The sequence below is a fragment of the Musca vetustissima genome, unplaced genomic scaffold (genome assembly GCF_032173495.1).
Source record: "Musca vetustissima isolate MV318-11 ecotype Yass unplaced genomic scaffold, APGP_CSIRO_Mvet_v1 utg7685, whole genome shotgun sequence".
Classification (NCBI taxonomy): Eukaryota; Metazoa; Arthropoda; class Insecta; order Diptera; family Muscidae; genus Musca; species Musca vetustissima.
The window spans coordinates 110,594-134,550 of NW_026887687.1; the positions used below are offsets into that span (position 1 = coordinate 110,594).

General features: G+C 29.9%; 3 protein-coding genes across 3 annotated transcripts; 1 reads left to right on the plus strand and 2 right to left on the minus strand.

Annotated features, from left to right (window-relative positions):
* The first annotated feature begins 313 nt into the window (after window positions 1–313).
* Window positions 314–1,590, plus strand: LOC133335381 (ribosome biogenesis regulatory protein homolog). Its single transcript, XM_061543660.1, has 4 exons — window positions 314–491; window positions 556–808; window positions 871–1,364; window positions 1,428–1,590. The coding sequence occupies exons 1-4, from the start codon at window positions 343–345 to the stop codon at window positions 1,570–1,572; spliced, it is 1,041 nt and encodes a 346-aa protein (XP_061399644.1). The 5' UTR covers window positions 314–342; the 3' UTR covers window positions 1,573–1,590.
* Window positions 1,591–2,077: 487 nt separating this feature from the next.
* Window positions 2,078–4,086, minus strand: LOC133335348 (glutaminyl-peptide cyclotransferase). Its single transcript, XM_061543631.1, has 6 exons — window positions 4,003–4,086; window positions 3,779–3,885; window positions 2,802–3,087; window positions 2,602–2,733; window positions 2,316–2,523; window positions 2,078–2,253 (listed from the first exon to the last, which is right to left on the minus strand). The coding sequence occupies exons 1-6, from the start codon at window positions 4,084–4,086 to the stop codon at window positions 2,078–2,080; spliced, it is 993 nt and encodes a 330-aa protein (XP_061399615.1).
* A 4,913-nt stretch (window positions 4,087–8,999) lies between these two features.
* Window positions 9,000–17,229, minus strand: LOC133335379 (solute carrier family 22 member 13-like). Its single transcript, XM_061543658.1, has 4 exons — window positions 16,822–17,229; window positions 11,272–11,717; window positions 10,002–10,194; window positions 9,000–9,936 (listed from the first exon to the last, which is right to left on the minus strand). Exons 1-4 carry the CDS (start codon window positions 17,217–17,219, stop codon window positions 9,000–9,002), a joined length of 1,974 nt encoding a protein of 657 aa, XP_061399642.1. The 5' UTR covers window positions 17,220–17,229.
* Window positions 17,230–23,957: the final 6,728 nt, after the last annotated feature.

Consider the following 23,957-nt stretch of genomic DNA (forward strand, 5'->3'; position numbering starts at 1 on the left):
TTTGATTTTTTTATTTTATGTAAATGCGCTTTTAGATCAAGTGGTGTTCATATAATATAATAATAAAACTAATTATAATTTTTCAACTTAAAAATGTCTTGTATAAACCTTTAATTAAAAAGGGCATTTTTAACTGCACTTTTTTACAGCGCTAAATAGACAAAACACGCAACTCTGTTTTCGTTTAATAAACATATGGAATCGCCGGCGTTGTATGTGGTGAGCGGCTTCAAACTACGCGACCAACACGTGCAATCAAAACATCAACATTTATTGGATTTCGTGGATTTTGTCCTTATATACTCCCTTTTTGAAACAAATTAACATAAAATATCCATCAAAATGGATATTGTCAAGGAAGTTTTAGAGAAACAACAGAGGGAGTTGGAAAAATATAAACCCATTACCGTAGAAAAACATTTGGAATGTGAACTGGATGTGGGTACAATGTTGATCACAGATCCCAATGATTTGGATGAACATGAAATGAAGTATGTATTGAAAAACTGCTTTCTGATAAAAGGGAACATATTTCTAAACTTTGTGGTATTTTAGGGAGAACAGAGAAAACTATTTGTTGAATTTAACCCGTGACAATACTCAACTTTTAATAAACAGTATTTGGGAATTGCCAACAGAACGCGTTGATGAATGCATTGTTGCCAAATTGCCAGATCCAGTAACGACACTACCTCGCCTGCGTAAGATACCTGGACCCAAACCCATGACTAAATGGGAGAAATTCGCCAAAGAAAAGGGTATTACCAAAAAGAATAAGGAGAAGAAGGTGTACGATGAAACATTGGATGTAAGTTTACAAATTCAAAATCATGTTCAATTTATTTACTAATCCGTATTACACTTTAACAGAAATGGGTTCCTACATATGGCTACAGACGTGCAGATGCCGAAAAACAAAAGGATTGGGTTTTGGAAGTTCCACAAAATGTAGACCCCATGGAAGATATGTTCCAGAAAAAGATTGATTTGCGCAATGAGAAGGTGGCAAAGAATGAAATTCAACGTATGAAGAATATTGTAAGAGCCAGAAAAGAGGAAGTACCACGCAGTGGTTATTTGGGAGCAGAAGCTGCCACTTCCACTCAGTTGTTGACAGCAGTGACTGTGGCTAAATCTTCAACAGCCTCTGTTGGTAAATTCCAAAATAAACTGCCTAAAGAAAAGGAGGCCCGTGGTATCGGTGTAAAGGAACTCATCCCTGGATCCAAACGCAAGGCTTCCCATGTCACTGATACACCAGAAAAAGAAGCTAATTTGGATCTCATTAAGAGTGTTTTGAATAAGAAACCTAAAATTGATATTGAAAAGGCAATTTCCTTACAGAAACATGATGAGAGACTAGAGTAAGTATAAAATGCAGGAGTGCAAACGAAAAACAGTTCATGATTTATTAACTTTTATTGCAGACGCGAAGAAAATCCTGATCAGGGCAAAGGAAAGAAGGGTAAAAAGGGTAAGGGTAGTCGCAAAGCTGTGGGCAAGAAACCTAAAGGTGGTAGAGGCCAAAGAGCGCCCGGCAAAAAGCCTGCCATTGGTCGCAAGAGAAGATAAACCCCATCGTCAGCTTTACAAATATAAACACACTTCTAAGCTAAGAAAAAATATAATTTTTTTTCTGCATATACCTTAGTTTTAATTAATAAAAATGAAAAAGAGATATTTTTACGATTATTATGAAAAATATTGTATAATTCCCAATCTAACAAATAAAAAACATACAAAATTATTTGTACATTCAATTTTTATTTTATTTATTAAAAAGTTCCTTTTCAATCTTCTGAATATAAGAAACCCACAATGAATATTCTTCTTCGTTGGAGTCTTCTATGCAAATAAAAGAGCCCTTATGACGAGGCAGTAGATTAGTGGTAGAGTAATATTATGAACATATCCCCTGTAATCTTCTATAGGATTTTTATTTAATAAATCTATAGTATTCCAACAAAATAAATACTTATGAAAATTTCAATTCATATTATTATTTCCAATATATATTTATATTTTTGTATATTATTGGAATTAAACCCAAAAGTTTTGTTCGGAAATGATTTCATATTCAGAAATATCTCAAATTAATTCTCTCCCTATGCCGTTGCAAATATTCATAGACAAATGTACGGAATATTTTATTGAAATTGTGCATTGTTGGCCAGTGAAGATTAGCGACATTGTCATTGGGTGTATGCCAAACCTTTGGGAATGGATTTGGAATGATATGCAAAATTGGAACATCTGAAAATATATGAAATATGCGTTAATCATTGCAAGTTACATATTCCCAATTGTACGCTTACTTTCTTGTAAAAATGGTCGGTGATCATCATCAACAAATCCTTGAGCTGGTCTATTCATAAACATCAAGTTATTGCCTTCCAACATTTTCTGCTTAGCCAATTGTCTTTCAATGTCAGAAAGACTACGGTGTAGACCATCTGTGTTACCGTAAAAGCTATAGAATTTGGGATTAGGAGCACCAAGTAAATCTAAAAGCACCAAAACTTCCTGCAAATGAAGATAGGACATTATAAATATGATGGGATGAATATACATATGTATGTATGTAAATATAAATTCACTTACAATTCGATCAATATGCCTAATATTGCTTTTTAACTTCGTATTGGAATACTTCTTTGCCAAATGTTTTGAACCATAGACTGAGTCGTCATTGGTCCATTCGCGGAATGCTTCTTCACCATCAAAAAAGATAAGCTTAAAGAAAATGAATTATAGAACAAAATCTTACTCAAGAAATCATTCATCACGAATATTAATCATACCATTAAACCCAAATCTTGACGATTTTTAAAATCCTTTTGCAAATATGGCTGCAATGTCTTGGCAGTGTTAAGCATCATTGCACATGGTACCGCTGAGTCTGTGGCTCCGACAAAATTGGGATCATTTGGAAAATATTTGCTATCATAATGACATGCCAATGCCAAAAAGTCATTAGCTTTTGGATTGATAACACCCACAATATTCGAGAATGTAACATTACCAAATATTGGTACTTTTTGTGAGAATGAATCAATTTCGGTTGTAAATCCAAGAGAATTTAATTCACTAGAAATATAAGTTCAGATCATTATAAAAATAGAGATACATCCCATATATAAATAATTTTCTGTTTTCAGTAGTAAATTAATATAACATAAGGATTAGTGAATAAAATATCTATAAATTATTTGTAAATATTCAGGGAGTAAAAGTTTGTTAAGATTTACAGACATTTTTAGTATATCGTGGGAAAGATGTTCTACGCTTCCTTTGCGAATGAAATCATTGAATATGTAATATAATATCCCGGTTTATTAAATTGTATTTCTGTTTCAAAATATTTTTATTCTTAAAACCCAATTGCCATAAATATTTTTACGGGAATTTTTATAATAAGGAGTGGTCTTAATATTGGTATTGGTTGCAATACCACTATCTACTTGGTAATCAAGATGTGCAGTATAATAATTATTTTCAAAAGATATTTTATATTCATATCGTGTTAAGGAAGCATTCTTAATACGTCCTGATTTTTCGTTCTTTGTTCTTAAATTGTTCGATTTTAAATTGTCAACGCATTTAAAAATATGTTAAATACGCGTATGAGTTATACATTTTTCTTAGAATATTAAAATATATTTCCAACGAAACACAAAATCAATGGGAACTGTTAACACTGGACAACAGGTTTCCCACAATTCACCATATGCCAAATAAATTGGTATTTATTCACATATTTTTCCAAGATTATATTTACCTCACTATGAATTTGCGAACATTTGTATGACCGGTTGAGCCCACAACTCGCGGTTGTAAAATATTTGCCAAGGTTTTATTGAAATGAGCGTTATCATCGGGAAAAACCTAAGCATAAAATAAACAAATAAGCCAAATGTCACACAGCAATAATTAATAACAAAAAACACAATGGAATATTTATGAATGTTAACTTATGGCTTCACACTAGACCAAACAACCAACCTGTAGTGCTTGTAATTGGCCATTTGCATGTAACAGGAAAAAACAGGCCAATACAAACAAACGCGTTTGAATAAAAACTTTCATATTTGGCACTTTTTGAAACAATTGATTCATACACAAATATAACACGGAATAGAATCGAATTGAACTTCCGAAACGTACCAACGATACCAAGATGTGTTTTGATTTGTATGACAAAACACCATCCGCTCGCTCGCTCACTCACTGGCTTTTGCTTTAACTGAAGTTGTAGTTCTTTTTTTTCTTTGTCGTAATATGTTATACCGAGCAGGGTAAACGTTGACTGAATGAACCAGAGACCAACAGAAAACAAAAACTCGCCAAGCATCCGCAAACCAATTATTAGATGCAGTCGTGTGTGTAAATCTATACAAGCTTTTCAAGGGCTTTCTCAAATTAAACATTCCGTCCATACGGTGAGTAATACTAAGTGAGTGTTGGAATATCGTCAACAGTGTGTTTGGAACGCTCACTGATAGTTGTTTTGTTTATTTTTTTTTTTCAATCACGATGTTCAATTCAAGCTTTACTTTAGTATTCTCATATCTATATTTGGAGAGACCAGCTAGTAATTTGGTAAGACTGAGCGTTAAGAGTGTTAAAGCTTATTCATGACGTAGACCGTAGACCAACAATGGGGGTAATATGATTTGAGATTATTCTATATAATATTTAAAAAAATATTAAATATATTATACCGTTAGAAGTCCTTTAGATATCCTATCCTAAATATATATATATATATATATATAAAGATCCGCAATAGACAATAGGTCTCATAATGCATTCTGTACAAAATTATTTGTTGTTTCTATAGAAGAAAGTCAATCTATAAAGAACTTCTGTGGAAATAATGACTTAAAATGATTTCTATATATTCAAAACTGTCTAAAATATTATTCTACCATATACAGTTATTAATTGGAATGAGCAAAGACAGCAGCCGGTGATGATCGCTTAATATTTAGGGAATACAATCCACCCCTGTGTTTGGTCCTTGAAAAAATATTTTTAAAAGTCCTCGCCTATTTGAGGTTCTTGAAAATTTTAAGCTTTCTAAAAAATATTTTTGAAAAATTCACGTGATTCCTAAAAATATTACGTTTTTTAACAATCATGTCTACCTTGAAATAATGTTTTTTTAAATTGCGGCTATATGTGGTAACTGGAAAAAAATATTAAAGAAACCAATCCCTATGTGTAGATCCTAAAAAATATTTTTATATAAATCCACAACAATTGTTGGCCATATGGCATCCTTGAAAAGCATTTTTTAAATCCCTATTTTTTTCAAAATATTTGTCTATTTTAATTTTTTGAAGCAAACACCATAAGAAAAGGAAGAAAGTTGGACTATATGATACCCTACACCATATGTTTCTACGATTCTTATAGCAAACCACAATAATATTTATTCCAATTAAAATCATGCTTAACAAATGTTTTTTTCTAATATATTTTTAGGAAAATGGGAGCAGTCACTTTTTTAGGAACCTTTCTTTAAAGGTTACTGGAGCATAAATCACATAAATAACAGTCAAAGTGGATTCTTATAGAAATCCTATTTCCTCAAGGACTACAAAAGCAGTTATGTTGGATTTTTTAAATATATTTCCTGATATGAGTTCCAACATTTTGCTCCTAATTTCAATTCTGGTTATGGAGCTGAAAGCCCGCAGTTTGCCAATTACCAACTTTTTTTACTAAATGTTCTGAATGCCTGGTATGTTTGAGCAATTTCCAAAAGAAAATAGCCACTCCAACTTTATGTCTGAATTAATTCATAATTTTTTCCTGAAAATTATTATTGTATTAAAAATACCAATAAGTAAATATAGCATGTAGTTCGTTTTTCCTTTATGTACTTAATTCATTGTAAATAAAAGAAATAAAAAATGAACAAATAAACAATTTTTAAAACAAATACGAAAAATGTTTTTTATTTATTTATGGACATATTAAAACATGTAAGTGAGGTTCTCCATATTAGCCATATTAGCTGTTCATACAACGAATTAAAAAAAATCGAAATGTACAAAAATACCAGGCGCCCAGAATAGCAAGTAAAATAGCAAGTTGTCAGCTAAAATATTTGAAAAAATTTGGTTTGGCAACATTCTACCACGAAAAAAATTCGAGCGCCTAAAAGTATGCTATACATTAGGCAATTTTTTAGTACGGTGTTGCCAGATGTAATTCTTTTCTAATTTCTTTTGGCGGGCTACTTTCTATTTTATTCTGGGCGCCTGGTATTTTTGTGAAATTTGCCCAAAAATTCACAAAACCAGGTGAAAGAAAAATTGTGACGTCATCACATAGATATATGTCGCACGCATAGAGGGTCTATCTCTCAATGAATTAAAGAAAATCGAAAATGTTGTGTGCATTTTTGTTAAAAAATTACAAAAATACCAGGCGCCCAGAATAGCAAGTTGCCCGCTGAAAAATAAAAATTTGGTTTGGCAACACCCTACACAAAAAAACCGAGCGCCTAAAAGTATACTATAAATTTTGTAATTTATTAGTACGGTGTTGCCAGATGCAAATTTTTCTATTTTTTTTTTGGCGGGCCACTTTCTATTTTATTCTGGGCGCCTGGTATTTTTGTGAAATTTGTCAAAAATGCACAAAACCAGGTGAAAGAAAAATTATGATGTCATCACATATATATGTGTCGCACACCTAGGGGCATGTATACTTACCATTTTTGAATCCGTAAAAAAAAACAAACAATATATTTTTTTGTAAATTCGTCTATTTCATTTTTATTAAATATTCTTTGGAATATTACATAATTTTAAAAAATCACATAAAGCCTTAATTTTAATAAATTCTTTTCATAAAAACATAGCCGATTTATTTGGTTTCTATTGTATTGCTATTCATCCTTGTAGAATTTTATGATTGAGAGAACAGGATAATTCCAAATGATATAATCATCGATATAGGAGGTCCTTCACACATTTCCAACTTATTTGTAGATCGTTTTCGATTGTCATCACACGCAAATCCCAGCATATACAAAAAAAATATTGTTTAAGATAAGAAAGATGTTTTAATTTTAAATAAACATTTGAATAATGTCGGCCGAATACATTTTAAACTGTAGCGGAATAGATTCAGTTCGGCACTAGTTTGTCGAAATGTGAGTGGGTGATTTGTTTTTTTAATTTAAAATTTGTTTTTCAGTCGTATATTTATTCATGCTATATTTTATTTACATAGGCAGTTTCAAAAAATTTCAATTTCATAAGAATCATAAGAAATATCCAGTGTATATGAAAATCATTATGATAATTTGAATAAAAATGTATCAACGTAGATAAAAAAATTATCTGAAATATGTACATGCGTAAAAAAATCCACCCCGTTGTGGGCATTCCAAATTCCTTAAATCGGTTGAAATTTTTATATGGGGACTACGTATGAAAAAATAATGTCCCAAATTTCAGACATGCAGGTGTTGGAAAACATTTGACCCCCTAAATATTGACCGATCATTATCAAAACAACCATTGTAGTTAGTTGGCTAGATCCCCTTCCCCTCGCACCATTTGTGGCCCCAAGGCGTCGTCCATGATCATAACAGGAACTAGTACAATTTCAAAGCGATCAGAAAAGGTTCTGTACAAATTTAAGTATAACTCAAGCACTCTTCTTGGATATAATGCCATCTTCTCCGGTCTATGGTCTTCAGAAGTAAATATATAAGCCATATAAATTAAAAATAGCTCGATTATCATGAAAAGATCCGTACTTGTACCTTGATCAGATCCCATTCTCCGTGAAAAGTTTATTGTGGCCTCTAGAGCGACAAAAATTAAGTTGTTGATCCATTTCATCTCATTAAAATTAAGCAATGTGATTATTCATTGACCCAAAACGGATTTACATGCAAAATTTCGTGACGATTGGTTCATTACTGTGGCCTGTACTATGTTTACAAATTATAAGTGGACAGGCGGACGGACACACATGTCTGGATCGACCCAGCTAGCAAAAATGTGGGTCTATGACCAATATTTCATGGTGTTACAAATTATTGGGGCCAAACAAAACATAATTTTATAAAAACGCTAATATATGTATCCAAACTTGAAATATAATTTCGTTTATTTTCTTAAAATATATCATTTATTTTTAGTTTTTGCGAGTAATTAATATATTTCGAGTATCAATACTTACAACTAAATGTAATAAAATATATAAAATAATACTAATATCACAATTGTACAGAGTTTACCAGAGATGTAATTGTGTTTAGCTCAATGGTCATTCCATTCATCTATGGAATTTATATCAATCGATATAAACGATAGATGGGACAGGTACAATTAATAAAGATCGACAAAATATAAAATATAAAAATTATATTAAAGTGCAAATACAGTGGTACTACAAATGCCACTTTTAAATGCTTTAAGGGATATATCTATCTAATAAAATCGAATTGCATTTATTGATGCCGCCGCTTCTGGTTTAATAATTATTCATGAGATTATTATAATTCCCAGCTTAAAACTAAATTTCAATAATAATGCCATGCACTGTTTCGCATTTCATATTTGTCATTATTAAAGGAATATAGCTCATAATGTCATTATAACATTTCTAGCCCCTTAATGATGATAATTATAATATAAGCTTACTTTCTATTCTATTTGCTATTACAACAACTATTAGATCAATAATGTTGACGAGTAAAACGCTTAAAAGCTTACTGACAATGCGTGTGGCGATTTGTGTTAACATTTATTGTAGAAATGCAATTAGTCGCCACAATGCATTTTTATTCACTTCTGTCCATCGAAAGCTTCCTATTGTCGCCAGGTGTTTCAAGTTACTCCACATGCTTGTTTGAATGTGGGTTCAATTAGTATTTATGTTTATTGGCTATCGTAAACCATAACCTTGCTTCGTTATGTGGGGAATGTTGTTATTAATTAATTCCTATTCACAATTGTTTTTGGCTCTCTTTACAATTTTGATGTATAACGAGATCTTACGGATCGCTGTAATATACTGGATCTCAATTCACCTCCGGTTGAAGCTCGCAGTGAAGCGCCACTTTGCGATGAACGCACAAAATGTGGACTTCTTACTTCAAGATCATTTGATTCGTCGATTTTCTTTGCCAAACAAGGGAAATCCCATATACTTTGGCCACGTCCAAATTCTTCACCATCACTCAAGGTTTGAGGTAGATCATGATCTAAGGTTTCTGGTAGCAGTAGTGACAAAAGGCCGCCAACAATGCCTAATATACCCAATATTATCAGGGGCAGCATGGGTGAAATATATGTGAGGTAGACAACGAATGGAGCAATTATCGATGCCACATAGCCCATTATGTGTATAAATGCAACTCCCTGAGCTCTTACCACAGTGGGCAAGATTTCAGCAGCATATTGTAGACCAATATTATAGGATATATTTATAAAGAAACGTCCAACAATGGCCAAACTGGCAGAATAAACACCAACTGGTGCAATGGTTGCCAGGAGACTGAAAATACCACTCAACACCATACTTCCGCATGCCAACCATCGACGGCCAAAGCGATCCAATGTAAGAGTTAGTAAGGTATCAGCTGGGAATTCAGTAAAACTGGCGACGGTAAATGTGAAAAATATATCCAGTCCTAGGGAGCCAACATTACGCACATGACCATCAAACACCAATGAAATGGCCATCCAAATGATAATCAGCAAAATGGTAGTACGTCTCAAACGTGGAGTCCTAAATAAATCCATGATGGAATGTGATTGATTTGTGGTCTCCTCTTGACGTAGTTTCAAACAACTATCGGTGAAATTTTGATATGTCTCCGGGGAAATGTGTTTTCCATTAACTTTTTCCAATTTCTTTAGAATGGAAACAGCCTTGTCCACTTTGCCCTGGGAAACCAGCCATCTGAAAGGAAATAAAAAAATATTTAAACAATTTGGAAATTAACTGCAATAAAATGAAATACGAACCTTGCTGACTCGGGTACCACCAAGGGTGTGAATACAGCTAGTAAGAGAGGCGCTGAAGTAACAACAGCCAAAATTCTCCAATTTGCCAAATAGTAGGCAATCCAGGGTAACATACACGCAGCCATTGTAAAGAATATAGCTATGGACATATTAGCAACAAAGGTGCGGTAACGGGGTCCCACATATTCCAAAACTATAAGAAATTGTATAATATAAGATAGTAAAATAATAGTATTATTTGAAAACAAAGAACTGATATGAACGTAGTTTTAGTGTTTTTGACATTTCAAGGGATTTTAACATTATGCAAATACATTATTTTTAAATTGTATTATATTATTAATATTTGTATTAGATTATCAATATTTATATTATATTATTAATATTTCCCCTCTGACTCTATGAAGTTAATAATTGTGAAAGGAGAAAATAAATAAATGTTTCCTAATTTATTACTAGATGATTTGATTGTGCAATTTGGATATGAAATAAATAACTATTAAAAGAGAACGTAAATGCAGAATAAGTACTGCTACATGAAAATATGCCAACTTTTTGTTTATTTAAGTTTTGCCTGTAAGGGGATTACTTTTTATATTCTTAAGCAGATTAACAGCCTGTTTTTGTAAAATTCCAAACGAACAAATTCGAGTGACTTACAACCAAACTCCTTGGTTTTGAAAAATATGTCATTAATTTTTGTTTTGAATCAGAAAACCTTTATAAACATAAATAAAGGTTTGGTCGTAAGTCACTCGAATTGGTTCTTTTGGAATTTTACAAAAACAAGCTGTAACTCTATATTTTTATATTTTACTCCAAACATATGAAAATCACTCGATATTTGGTAACAACATTAGGTTCGTTCGTTTACTCAATAATTTGTACAATTGTCAATTGATTACATAATGTTGTTCGTTTACCCAAAGTCCAGTAAAAGAGAGTTAATTGAGAGAGCAGATTTGACAGTTGTGTTACTGAGTATTTGCAAATTTTTACAAGGAAAATTTACTCAGTAAGAATTTTCTTATATTTAACCAGCTGTTTTACAAAAAAATAACAAAATTGTTCTCAAGAAATTTACTATGCAAAATCTTACTGCATTTACTATGCAAAATCTTACTGGATGTTGTCTGTTTATATTTCTCAGTATTACTGCAAAAGAGAATGAAACTTACACATCTAAATCTAAATTTTTTATTGCAATTCAAAATAATATCAATGTTAAATTCATATCAACTATAACATTTTAAAATATTATTATTCTTACCCAATATATACATCATGGTAAAACAATTGTCAAAAGCAAATCCCACAAAGAAACGCATAACGGCAAATTGCCAAAAATTCGAAATAAAGGCTGTGGCTACACCTGCTGCAAATCCAACCAGATTACAGCCAATCAATGATGGAATTCGTCCAAATTTATCAGCAATCCAACCGAACAGAAGACCTCCTACAATGGCACCAAGGAAAAATATTGACTGAGCATACGTGGGCAATGTGTCATCTTCACACACCCAATTTTCTTCCGTTGCCACTGTTGTATAGGGAATTTCTGTGAAATTATATGACCAACCATGCATACAGGCCACAGTGGGCCATGTGGGGTCAGCTTTGCGTATACCCTGAGCCACAAGATCCGTATAGTTGACATTAAACATTAAACAATTATGATAATCGCCATTGTCCATTCGGGGTATAGAAAGAGCAAGTCTGTGGGAATACAAATATAAAAAAAAATAATATTTATTAAAATTATTCAAATATTTATTAAAATTGTATGCATAATAATAATCATATTTACATATTAGTTTCTTAATAATGTCATATAAGTACATGTGTTTGCATGTTCTTTACGAACAGGAAATGCCATTGTAGTTCCCATAAATTCAAAATTCTATTAAAACACACCAAGAATGTTTTTTTATTCGAATAATTATTTCAATTATAATTTGCCACCCAATGCAAAGTGTACATATATTTTTAGATACATATACATACATACGTATAAATATTGTTCATTGCTTAGATAATGTACAACTTCACATTTGAATGATTAGATTTCTCAAAACTAATTAGCTTCGGTCAATAACATGTCCTTGATATAAAAGAGTTTTGTTTTATAACATTCTGTATGTATATTATTTTATTGTAGTTTCAGTACATGGTATGTATGTGTGTGTAGAAACGTTTTGAAACAATCACCAGCAATCTACATTCAACTTGTTCATTCATTCATTCAATAATCTATAAATTTTTGCACCTTACCCTCATGTCTGTCCACATCGTCCAGCATCGTTTTTGTTTTGTTAAGACAATAAATAATCTTTGATAGAATTAGAGTTGTAAAATTAATGTTTAAAACATTTATTTTTTGTGTGGTTTTGTTAAACAAATTTATTTTGTTTTAAACCCGGATAATAGGTTTTTGAACAAGTTGTTATAATGATAAACATAGTTTTGCAATAAGAGTTTTATCTTGAACAAGAGTATTTTATAAAGACTTAAGATTAATTTGTTATCCGAAGAAAAACACACAGCATCAATGAAAGTTCCCCTCAAATGATATTGTTTCCAAAGTAACGATTTCAGGCGGATTTCTGTCTATACGAGATCTCTCGGAATATTATGTACGTGATAAAGATCTTTGATGTTTTTATATCCTACACCACACTGCTGAGATGTATATTATGCCTGTCAATTTATTCAGTAAAATCATTTGCATCTCATTTGCATCTCTACCTAAGATATTAAAAATACTCCAATTTTGATTACCTATAAACGGAAATAAATATCGAACAAGATTTATTATTCTATGTCGAACCTGTCTGAGGGATTTTTAATTAAAGAAGACCATTCAAATGATATTCTACCCATAGACGATTTAATGATTAACTTAGACCTCTTAAAAAGTTTTTCGAGTTTAAAAATCTTTTAAAATCGTGTTGTTAATGTTTTAAATGAAGAGCAAATTTCAAAATTGCATCTACTTTTTTCCATATGATTTCTGACTACTTACTATGAATGAAAATTATATTTAATTTTTTGTTGCAATAAATAAATAACTAAAAATCTTGTTTTGCTGTTTAAAAATATTATCGGTTTCTAGTATCTCTACTAAACTCTGTTTTTCTACATTTATGTGTGCCGACACATTCGCATTACGGTCTGAAGTTCTCTGTCAAACAAATTTCTTGGCAAGGTCTTGCTGTTGTCAATGGAGGCTAACTATTTACAGACAATAACTGCTTGCCACTGTTGACGGCATTTGAAAATGTCTTATTACACGGCTAATACTGGTTAAATCTAAAACATTGATTTAATGTAGTTTTGTTTCATTTTTTTGTTTGCTTGTGCCTTAATTAAGCAACTATAAATTATAATCGCCTATAAACATTTCAAGTGTCACTGCAGAAACTGCAGGCATTCGGTATTCGCGTGTTCTTTGCCGCCATCTGTAGATGAAGCATAACGGACAAGTTGTAGAATTTTACAAGAATGAGAGATATATACCATTATTGTTCTTAGGTGGGACACAAAAAAATATAGGTGGAGGTTATGAATAGATAATTGAAAAATTAATTCAAGGTTGTTAACATTTTTAGATTAGCAACAATATTGAGATATTGTATTATAACCAAGAGAATTCTAAATACTTTTAATAAATACAATGAACAATTTAGAAATTTATTTAAAAAAAAAAATAAACATTTTTTTAAAATAAATTTCTATTGACAGATAACAAAAAAGGTCAAGTGTAACTTCAAACAGTGTTTCTGTTCTTTGTTACACTGACAACAGTAATAATTCATCTGCAATTCTAATCGTATCATATAACAAGGCAATTATCTTATTTTAAACAATACAATATTGTTAACATGGATAATCACAAATCTTTTGTTCTTCTTCTCCAAATTAAATTAAAATCTAGCCACGATTTAAACAATAGCAATTTGTGGGTATGTATTTCTTTTGGCCATTAATCAAGGTCATCCATTACACAAACATTCATTTTCGAAAAAATAACGTTAAACTAAAAACACTGCAGAAACCGTCATAAATACAACAAAAAACAATAGAAGAGAAGTGCTCATACATAGCCATTAAAAATACAAAATTCTTATTTGTAAAATTAACAACAGGTAGTTTATTGTGCCTATTTGTTAGTATATTAATGTGTCTAGGTTTCGTTTTCATTTAATAATGAGTGGCTACGTATGTGTAAACGTGTGACTAGTTTTTGTATTTTTAATCGTGAGAGAAACTGAAAATAATTTAATAAATAAAAGCTTCCCCCATGTCAAATGAGTTATTATTTTTTTTCGAATTTTTATGGGAACTGAGATGGCATAATTATGGAAGGTAGTCCCATCTAATTTGTAACCCATCTATAGGTATAGAGACAGAGAACTGCGCCGATTTAAATTTTAGAAGCTGAATGTTAAAGTAAAATTATGAAAAAGTATTATTACCTTGTCTAATTATGTCATGGGCGCTATGATTTACATATACAAACCCTTGGCCTACATTTTTTATAAGTGCAGCAGAACGTGGAAATAAATAGAAAGCATTTTCTAAAACCAATTTTACATTTCATAAACATTTTTAGTGGCTCAAACCATTGTTCTTGCCAAAGATAAGCCAATTACCCTTTGTGCGCCGCTTATTTCCGCGATCATAGATCGATTTTCTGTGCGCCGATTGAATGCAACTATCATAAATAGAATATGCACTAAATTTGACTTCGCTACATCCATGCGTTCCGGGGATTCAGTACATTCTTTTCGAGAAATAAAAGTGCAATATCAAAAAAAGCAAATGGAATATCGGCGAAAAAAGCACTGAAACTTAATTTTTACAAGAATGAAAAAAAAAAACATTTGAGGATACACTTCGTACAATTCGTATACGCAATATGGTTCACTACACATTTTTGCATTTATTTATTTTGAAAAGCGCATAACCCGACCAAAAATTTAAATCCATAATCAGGTCTTGACATATGTGTGTCTGTGGGCAACATTGGTCCACAAAGGATTAGGAATCTGTTTTAATATACCCTCCATTAAGGTGTGACCACTAAATGGATGCAATGTCAAAAATAGCGCCTATCTACAACATTTGCTGAAAATAAGTTTGTCACATTATGAGTGATGAAAACCTGGAACATTTGTGTAAAGTTAAATTCTGAAACGTTCTGTTTGAACCATTCATAGATTATAGCTTAATGTAGTTTCCTTTGTACGAGATTGTAGTCCTAGGAGTTAGTCGCTCCTTCATTCATTAAATGCTCCTGAGCAAGGACATGTGCATTAGATGAATGAAGGAGCTACTAAATCTGCTTTTAATGAATCTTTAAAATATTGCGATAAAAATATCTTCGATAATGTCACCCATTACAAAGTTGCAATTAAAATTAGAGGGTAGTAAGTAATAAAAATGAGAGCGGAATAACAATTGTTGTTTATTAATGACAATTTATGACATGTCAATAACCTTAAAATAAGTTTTATTTTTATTCGATATATGTCAATTTTAATTTATCAGTATATGATGCAGTTTCCCTTTGTGAAGAAAATTTCTAAATTTATCTTAAAAATGCGATATTACTGCACAAGTGATCGTAATTTTTATTGCATCAATGTTGTTGTTCGTTAAGATAGCTACAAATGAAACATGTTTTAAAGTAATATGATAACATCTGAAAAAGTACGAGGGCAACTCAAACTTTAGTGGAATAATATAATTTAGTACGGATCTACTACGATTATTGTGTTCCTGAAAAAATATGAGTTTTAGAGGTCCGGACTAACAAAAACAAATTATAGAGCCATCCAATCTAATATTTTATATTCTCTAGAATTACGAATTATATACAAATGATGTATGTAGTTGCAAATAATTGTTTGTTTAATTGAATATTTCATGTTGAATCTTCACGAATCAATAATAATTATAATAGATAGTAAACGTATAATTATTGATATAAGTTCATGACATAGGTTATATGTGTTGGTATAGACAATTTTGAAACATATAATTAAAGTTTTTCATAATTTTTCGTATTTTTTATGACTGCTCATACAATTTATAGTTAGTAGTGTCAGTCATAATATTGAAAATGTATTTTTTCCATTAATTGTTGCTATAAAACAACCCAATAACATACATTGATCTAATAAACGATTGATTGAATTGTACATAGTAATTGCTATAATGAAATTAAATCACATTACAAGTAAATTGAATTACCATTTAATTGGAATAGAGCAAAAATAAAAAAAAAATTCATCAATCTAAATGAACACAATAATATTTTTTTTATTAATAAAACATAATAAAAATTAAAAAAAAAATTGTATTAATACCATAATATTTTACTTAGTTTATGTTTTGGAGAAATCTTCAATTATTCGCAATCAGTTTTTTGAGTACGGAACCATGTCAAATAATTCAACAATCATATACATACTTTTTAATATTTGAGATATATTTATTTTTATATAGGAACTGCAATATTTCATTAATTTCAATATTCATTTCCTTCCTTCTTACAGTCCAATCAATTAAAAACACATTCACTTGCCAAGCTATTGTTTCAAGTTCTTATTCAATGGTCCTTTCATTTTTTTATTTTCGATTTCAATAATGGTTGTCAAAATTAAATTGTTTTCTTGTGTTAAAGCATTATCAGGCATTCTAATGGATTTTTTTATTTCTCACACACACATACATCTATAACGTTGTTGTTTTTAATGTGTATTTAAATTAGAATAAAACACACACACACTATGTAATTGATTTTTTTTATATTTACCTTTCTTCCAATGGTAAACCCTCCAATTCCGGTACAGTGCACCAATGTTGTTCCGGTATTAAAGTTAAAAATATTTGCGAAAAATATATAAAGGCCACAAAGAAGGCAAAAGGTATCATGCAGATGAAGAGAATTTTCTGATATTTACCAAATTCACCGATCATTGGTAAAATATCGTCGAAATCAATGGGAGGAGCAGTACCATTACCACTTGACACGGGAACCGTATTTGTTGACATCGATGTGCCATTATCCAATTGCAAGGAATTCGAATTGCCACTCTTACGACGAATCACATTTTCTGTCGCTCGTTCGTCGTGTGTAAATGCAACATTGACGAAACCGTTCGTATCATCATTCGCCGATGGGCGACGACCCTGATTATTGTTAACAGTCATGTTTTGATTTGTTTTTCTTTATTTTTGTACAATATTTAAGTTAATTTTTTTCTTCTGTGTGTCTATGTAAGAAGTGACAATGATAATTGCAATGTTAATTAACTATTTGTTGTTGTGTGTTTTTCTATATTTTTTTTGTTTAGTTAGTTTCCACTTTAATTTATGGTTTTATGTTTTGTAATTGCGGTTTATTTTAAGTTTAAATATTCATTCGAATATTCGTTAAAGAAAATCTTAGCACAAACACTGACTTCTATTTAAGTACGTGACACTCATACACACACGCGCGCACTAACACATTAAGAGCTGCGGTTCTGGCTCTTAACACCGTTCGAAAGCACATTAGACTGAATTGTATGCCTGTCCGACGAACGGTTTTATAGTTTTTCTTCGTGTTTCAAGATATTTGGTTTGGATTTAGAGCCGAAGCACACGAAAAGCGTCCGCCGCCTGCCACATTCGCACACGATCAATGATGCATTTCCAAGACATGCCGAGGCATTGTTAAGAACATTTACTTTAAACCAAATATATTGTTGATTTGTTTCTTGCTTAGCAGTACAACGAGTTAATTCAAGAAATAACCGGTTAGTCATACATAATTATTTCTAGATTACAGCTCAATATTTAGTTTAATTTTGAAAATTTTAAAATCACATAAAAAACTAAAACAACTATCAATTTATGGACACGGCAACTCGGCATTCTCCAAAGAAATTAACCTGCCAAGTTTTTTTTTGTTTATTTGTTGGACTTGGTTTGACTTGAAAAAGAACGGTTAATAAATAATTAAGATAAATATAAGATTGCATTTAATGTTTAATTTCTATTTTTGTTGTTGATCATTGCTGTGATGACCGTTATACACGTTTTACATTGGCCATGGCCGTTAAGTTCAAATACCTTTGAAAAATAAAACATTTATTTTTATATTGACCTTTTCTTAAATCTGATACGTAAACGAATTACCTCAATTTACTGACGAGCTATATATATATATATGATGGAACTTAAAGTAACAACTTTTGTCTTTAACAACTTTCGTTTGCAATTTATATTTATCAATTATTTACTGAAGTCATCTGCAAATAAAATGTATAAATTAGAATTTATACATTAAAAAAATAAATTATTGTTAAAAAGTAGGGAGGGGTTTTATATTGTTTCTATACATGGGATATATTTGTTTTGTATATATAATACGTATACAGTAAAAACTAATGACCCACAGCGAACATTATGTATCTAGATAAGGTATTATATTAACATAAGAGGTCTTGTTAATATAATACATAAGAGGTCTTGTTTTTGTAAAAGAAATGTAATAGTTATCTATAGGAGGCCAATGTAATACCTATGAATTGTAGAAGGCCCTCCATGCCTTTAATTGTAGATGGGACTTTGTTTATATTCTATATGTAGAGAAATATTGAAAACTGTAAATATGATCTTAGTTTAATTGTTCTCCAGGATTATACATATTGCAACAATTATTTAACCAAATAATTCAATCAAAATATTTAATGATTTCTTTATATAAAATATATTAATATGAATATTTGCTGGAATAATTAATAATTAGGTTAATAAGTCAAATTTTGGTTTATGAATATAATTTCATTTAATGAATCAATATGTAATTTATAAATTAAAAAAAGAAACAACATTAATTATTATTCAATTCCTTTGTACTTCTTTCATAACTGAAATACACCCTAATTTAAATAATACGATTATGTAAATTCTCGTAACCACCCTCTTTGTAAAATATCAGTACCTCACTACCGTTCATTGATTTCCCTTTAATACAAGAATTAAGTACATGTGTGTATATTTGTGTGCATTTATTATCTGTGATTAAATAAAAAACACAATATTCATTAAGTCAAATCATCTTAACAATGCCGAATTATAAATCTGCGGACGGATATAAATACAAAAAGGGGAGTGTTGTTTCTTGACGTCACTGCCAAAGAAAATTGGATTTAAAATATATTTGAAAGGGAAAACCCATACAGATAAAATTACAGCAAATAATTAATATTTTAGCAAAAGTAATATTTTATTGCTGAAGCTTATGTTTTGAGGGAAATATTGAGAATGTTTTTGTGGGGTTGCATTGGTAATTACTAATATATAAAAAATGCAAATATGGAGAACCAACATTTACTCATCAATTGTTTAGTAACTGAGAACATACGTTGCAATCGACATATGTAATTTAGAAAAACCGAAACAATAGATTTTTATTACTATTTTTTGTTTGTCCGAAACTTTTAAAACAAAAAGTACTTATTTCCTATTGAAGATGCCACAATTGCTATTTGATGTGTATATTTTACAGTTAATATAGCAAAGGAATGTTACATATAAATAAATATTTATCTATTCGTCGTTATCATTTTATTTACTTCTATATGCTCTTTGAAAAAAAAAACACAAAAATGATTCCAAGTAAATTGGTTACAACTTGAAGTTTATTTATCTTAAAAACTAATGAAATTTTTGATTTCAAAACTTTTCAATTTGATAAAACTAACTTCTAATGTTTAATATTGCATTGTAGAATAAATGTTGGTAATACATGGGAAACCATTTGTGTACAGTATCTTCATGAGAAAGGAGAAGTGGAAAAAGTAAGAATATATATTTAATAAAGTAAGAATATTTGGCAAACTTTTGATTGTCACATTAAATATATACTAACTTCCGTTGTGGCAAATTTCACAAATGTTTTATAAAAGTCAAATACAAGCAAATACTAAAAAATGTACACTGTTTTGCGAGGGCTGTGGGTAGTAAAAATTTTCGGTCTAACGATATGAAATTATGGTAAACATTTCAGCCAAACCAATAAGAAATGCATAGTGTTAATAATCGGGAAATTTATTCTTCCGAAGTGTAATTTTCATTTAATCTGGAATAAACGATTTTATTCATTGATCCATTATTCGTCACCTCTGATCTTATAAACGTCTTGTTAAGACCAATAGAAAAGAATCTTTTTCAGGAATTGGCAAATTGTAAGATATCTAACGAGATCACATTCTATTTTACGAGACGAATGTAAAACATTACCAAGGATGTCTCTATCTGTGTATATACATATATATAGCAACTCTCATACTCGCCAATTACTTTTATAACGGACAGTATTTTCCACCTCCCGACTAAGGGTTATTTTTTGTTATTCAAAATATAACTGTTAAATAAATATCAATATAACTGTTAAATTATTATACAAGAATGTACAAATTCTGTGACCGTGATTATAATTTATTTTATTAAAAACTTTAAATTCATGTATTTCCAATATTCAGCCGAGTAAGTTGGCGTTTTTATAAATATTATTAGTTACCAATAAATAAATAATTGTCTGTTCCGTTCTAATTTAGAAAGTATATATATATATATATAATCTAAGAATTTAAAACATAGTTATTAGCTTATATTGATTAATTTGTTGTTCTTTAAGTAAATTTGTTCATTACGCTCATTTACTGAAGACAACATTTCTTACTGAACGAAATTTATAGAAAGTAAAACCTGTTTGAAAGAACGTTACAAATATGTAAAATATTTATGATAGCAATTACACATGTTCGCAATGAATTACACAATAGGGTGGCCTGAAATTATATGGATTCATGACAAACATAATTTGTGAAACGGGGCATACTTTTGGTAAAATTCATTTGAGATCAACATTATTATGTGTGAATTATATGCTGCCTTTTGAAGGCAGAAATATTATGTTTTATACAATTCACCCTAATATATACCTTCTAAAATATCCAATACTTAGCAACCATGCGAAATATCAAACAAACGCATTTTACATCCGGTATCACCAACTTGTTTTACACCATCGCATCGATCTGAATAAAATATGTACACACATACATATTTACATATTAATGCGGACACCATTCAAACATCTGGTAACTGTCAAATACACCAAGTCATTCATTAATGTGTTGATTCAATTCTTATATTTATAAATATCATTTTTATGCCAATGTACCTTTCAATGTTTGTTTTGTAAATTTAAAGTTTGTGTTTTGTTAAAAATGACTCAGAAATGGCAATTCTTTATAATTTATCAAAACACGATTTTTTTAACTATTCAAGAATATAAACAATATTGAAATGTTGGTGCATGAATAGTATACAACAAAAAAATGTAAAACGTACGATGCTGAAATTCGTGACGTTATTGAATCTTCACAAAGTCACCAAATGATGTGATTTAATGCAATGAACCCCAAAATAATGTCTAATATATTATTTATTTACTTTATCAATTTTTTTTATTTTCAAACTTCAAAACATTGAAAATATAGTTATTTCCGCAAAAATTGAAGATTTGTTTTTTTAAGAAACAATTTTCTTATAATACAAGCCCTTCTTTCATGAAAGTGGGAAGTGTTATAAATGTTGACATATATCGCAGTATATTACACGTGCTTAAATTTTATCAACGAACTTTAAATTGGAATCTCGTTAAAATTAAAGTATGAGAAAATACATTGAAAGTACATGATTGATATAATGGATAATACTGAAAGAATCAAGTTTTGTGAAGTGTTAAATAATTTTAAAAAGTTTAAATTAATTTTAAATTACAAATATGTTATACATCCTAATGTGAAATTTAAAAATACCACTAATAATAGTTATTGTATTTTTTGAAGGGTTTTATGTCCTTATTTAAAAGGTCTTTAGAAAAATTGCAGACGAACCCCTACAATTCTATTAAATGAGGAAATACTTTTTATACTACATACGTGTTCACAACTTTTAAAATTTGAATCGTAAACCGTCAATGTCGTAAGGAACTACGACAATGGTGAATACCAATTAGACCCATAAGCGAGGATTTATTTAAGAATATTTTTTAAATAACAATCCCATAAACGTATATATTTAATTATATGTCAGACTCTTAAGTTAACATCCAAATGCATATCACAGAAAACTTGAAATGTCATATTATACCGTGACCATTCTACAATGAGTGTTTCTAACCCCATATAGCAAACGGTTTACAATTTTACAGACGGGCATGATTGAGTTTATCTACAGTTTTACGTTACCTGTACCTTTTTCCATTTATGCTTTCATTGCTTTTCACCAATAACAGAAAGAATTCTTTCTTTGTGGAAATGGTAATTAAAACACATACTTTGTTTTTTGTTTCCTTCTTTTCAGTTGTTTTTTTTTTTATTATTATAATAATTTTTCATTCTCTGATGCTTATCTTTATAATATTTTAGTTGTTGTAGGTTTTTCTTGTATTTCCTTTAAACATTTTATTTTTAATATGTTTTTTTTATTTTATTTTGTGTATTAATAGATTATTAATTTGTAATTCAATGTTTGTTTTTAGGAATTATTTGGTGAAATTTTCCCACATATTTTGTTTGTTTTTTGTTGCATGGAAATTTAAATTAATGTTTATATATTTACACAGCATTTGCTTTGTTTTTACTTATGTTATTGTTTTTTTTTTTTAATATTTTTACCAAAATGTATTTATTTGTCTGTATAAAAATTAAATAAAATTCATAATAAAGCTTTAACTTATAAAGAAAGATAATAATGATTTAAAATTAATTATATGTTGGCTATATGAAATTGTTTTCCGAAATTAAAACATAATCAAATACAATTAGTAAGGCATATAGTCTTATATGAAGAAAAAAACTTAAAAATTATAAATTAAATATTTTATTACATTTATTATTTTATATATAGTTTTTGTAATGAACATTTCATTTGAATTGCCACCAATTAATATATTAAAAGAAAATGTTTTTAAAATAATTATATATAATTTAATTGTATTTTCCACGGAAAAATTATTGTTAGTTGGTATTTTCTTGTATTTCCTTTGAAAAATATTGTTAATTGTTTGTTTGGGGATTCTTGAATCAATGCATAAAACGGCCAAGAAATTGTTTCAAGTAACGTTTCTTAAGATTTGCTAACTGTAATAAAATAGAGGAGGATAGTTTTTAATTGAATGAATGAATTTCATTATGACATTGTTCTAGCTTGAAACAGTTGTCGCAATAAGAAAATGTTGTTGAATTTGCATATGAAGGTGTGCAATTTAGCATCACAGAATATACAAACACAAATCTCAAAGTGCTGCAATCGATTAATCGTTTCAAGTCATAATCGCTTTGAACCCCGCGAAATAAACTTCTCTGCGTATTTAGATGTTGGTCACAATCAGTTCCGTGAATTCGGACCCTTTTCAACGAGTACAAGAAACATTTCAAAGAGATTATTTATTTAGGAAACGTATGATCGAGTTCAATCAATCTAAGCTCCTATGTCCCATAATATATATTTGGGGACTGATATGAGACCTTAAATTATAAAAAAATATCCTAACCATGAGGTTAGGCAAATGTTCGTTTAAAAATAATTCCTGCTGTGATTGACAAACCCCAGGAGAGAAGCCTTAAAAATTTTTGAAGTGCCCAACTACTGTATTTCCAGACATTCTACATTCTTTTAAGAAGCCCATTCTGCAGGTGTTTCATTCTTTCTCATTTCTTCATTTATTGAAAATACACAAGAAAAATTCCAGTACTGTTTATTGTTACCAATTTCAATTTTTACTCGTTTAAAAATTGTATTTGTTTTATAACAAATTGTATATTTTGTACCATTGTTAATTGATTATTTGCTAGAAGGTGTTGTTATATATATCCAATATAAATAATT

What these genes read in the sequence shown, in the direction of transcription:
- LOC133335381 (XM_061543660.1), top strand. Translation starts at nt 343, where the DNA reads ATGGATATTGTCAAGGAAGTTTTAGAGAAACAACAGAGGGAGTTGGAA. An exon ending in TGTACGATGAAACATTGGAT is followed by an intron (nt 809 to 870) that starts GTAAGTTTACAA and finishes ACACTTTAACAG; the next exon opens with AAATGGGTTCCTACATATGG. An exon ending in AAACATGATGAGAGACTAGA is followed by an intron (nt 1,365 to 1,427) that starts GTAAGTATAAAA and finishes CTTTTATTGCAG; the next exon opens with ACGCGAAGAAAATCCTGATC.
- LOC133335348 (XM_061543631.1), bottom strand. Translation starts at nt 4,086, where the DNA reads ATGAAAGTTTTTATTCAAACGCGTTTGTTTGTATTGGCCTGTTTTTTC. An exon ending in GTCAAGATTTGGGTTTAATG is followed by an intron (nt 2,734 to 2,801) that starts GTATGATTAATA and finishes ATTTTCTTTAAG; the next exon opens with CTTATCTTTTTTGATGGTGA. An exon ending in TTAGGCATATTGATCGAATT is followed by an intron (nt 2,524 to 2,601) that starts GTAAGTGAATTT and finishes CTTCATTTGCAG; the next exon opens with GAAGTTTTGGTGCTTTTAGA.
- LOC133335379 (XM_061543658.1), bottom strand. Translation starts at nt 17,219, where the DNA reads ATGACTGTTAACAATAATCAGGGTCGTCGCCCATCGGCGAATGATGAT. An exon ending in GGTTTACCATTGGAAGAAAG is followed by an intron (nt 11,718 to 16,821) that starts GTAAATATAAAA and finishes GTATTCCCACAG; the next exon opens with ACTTGCTCTTTCTATACCCC. An exon ending in TACCATGATGTATATATTGG is followed by an intron (nt 10,195 to 11,271) that starts GTAAGAATAATA and finishes AATTTCTTATAG; the next exon opens with TTTTGGAATATGTGGGACCC.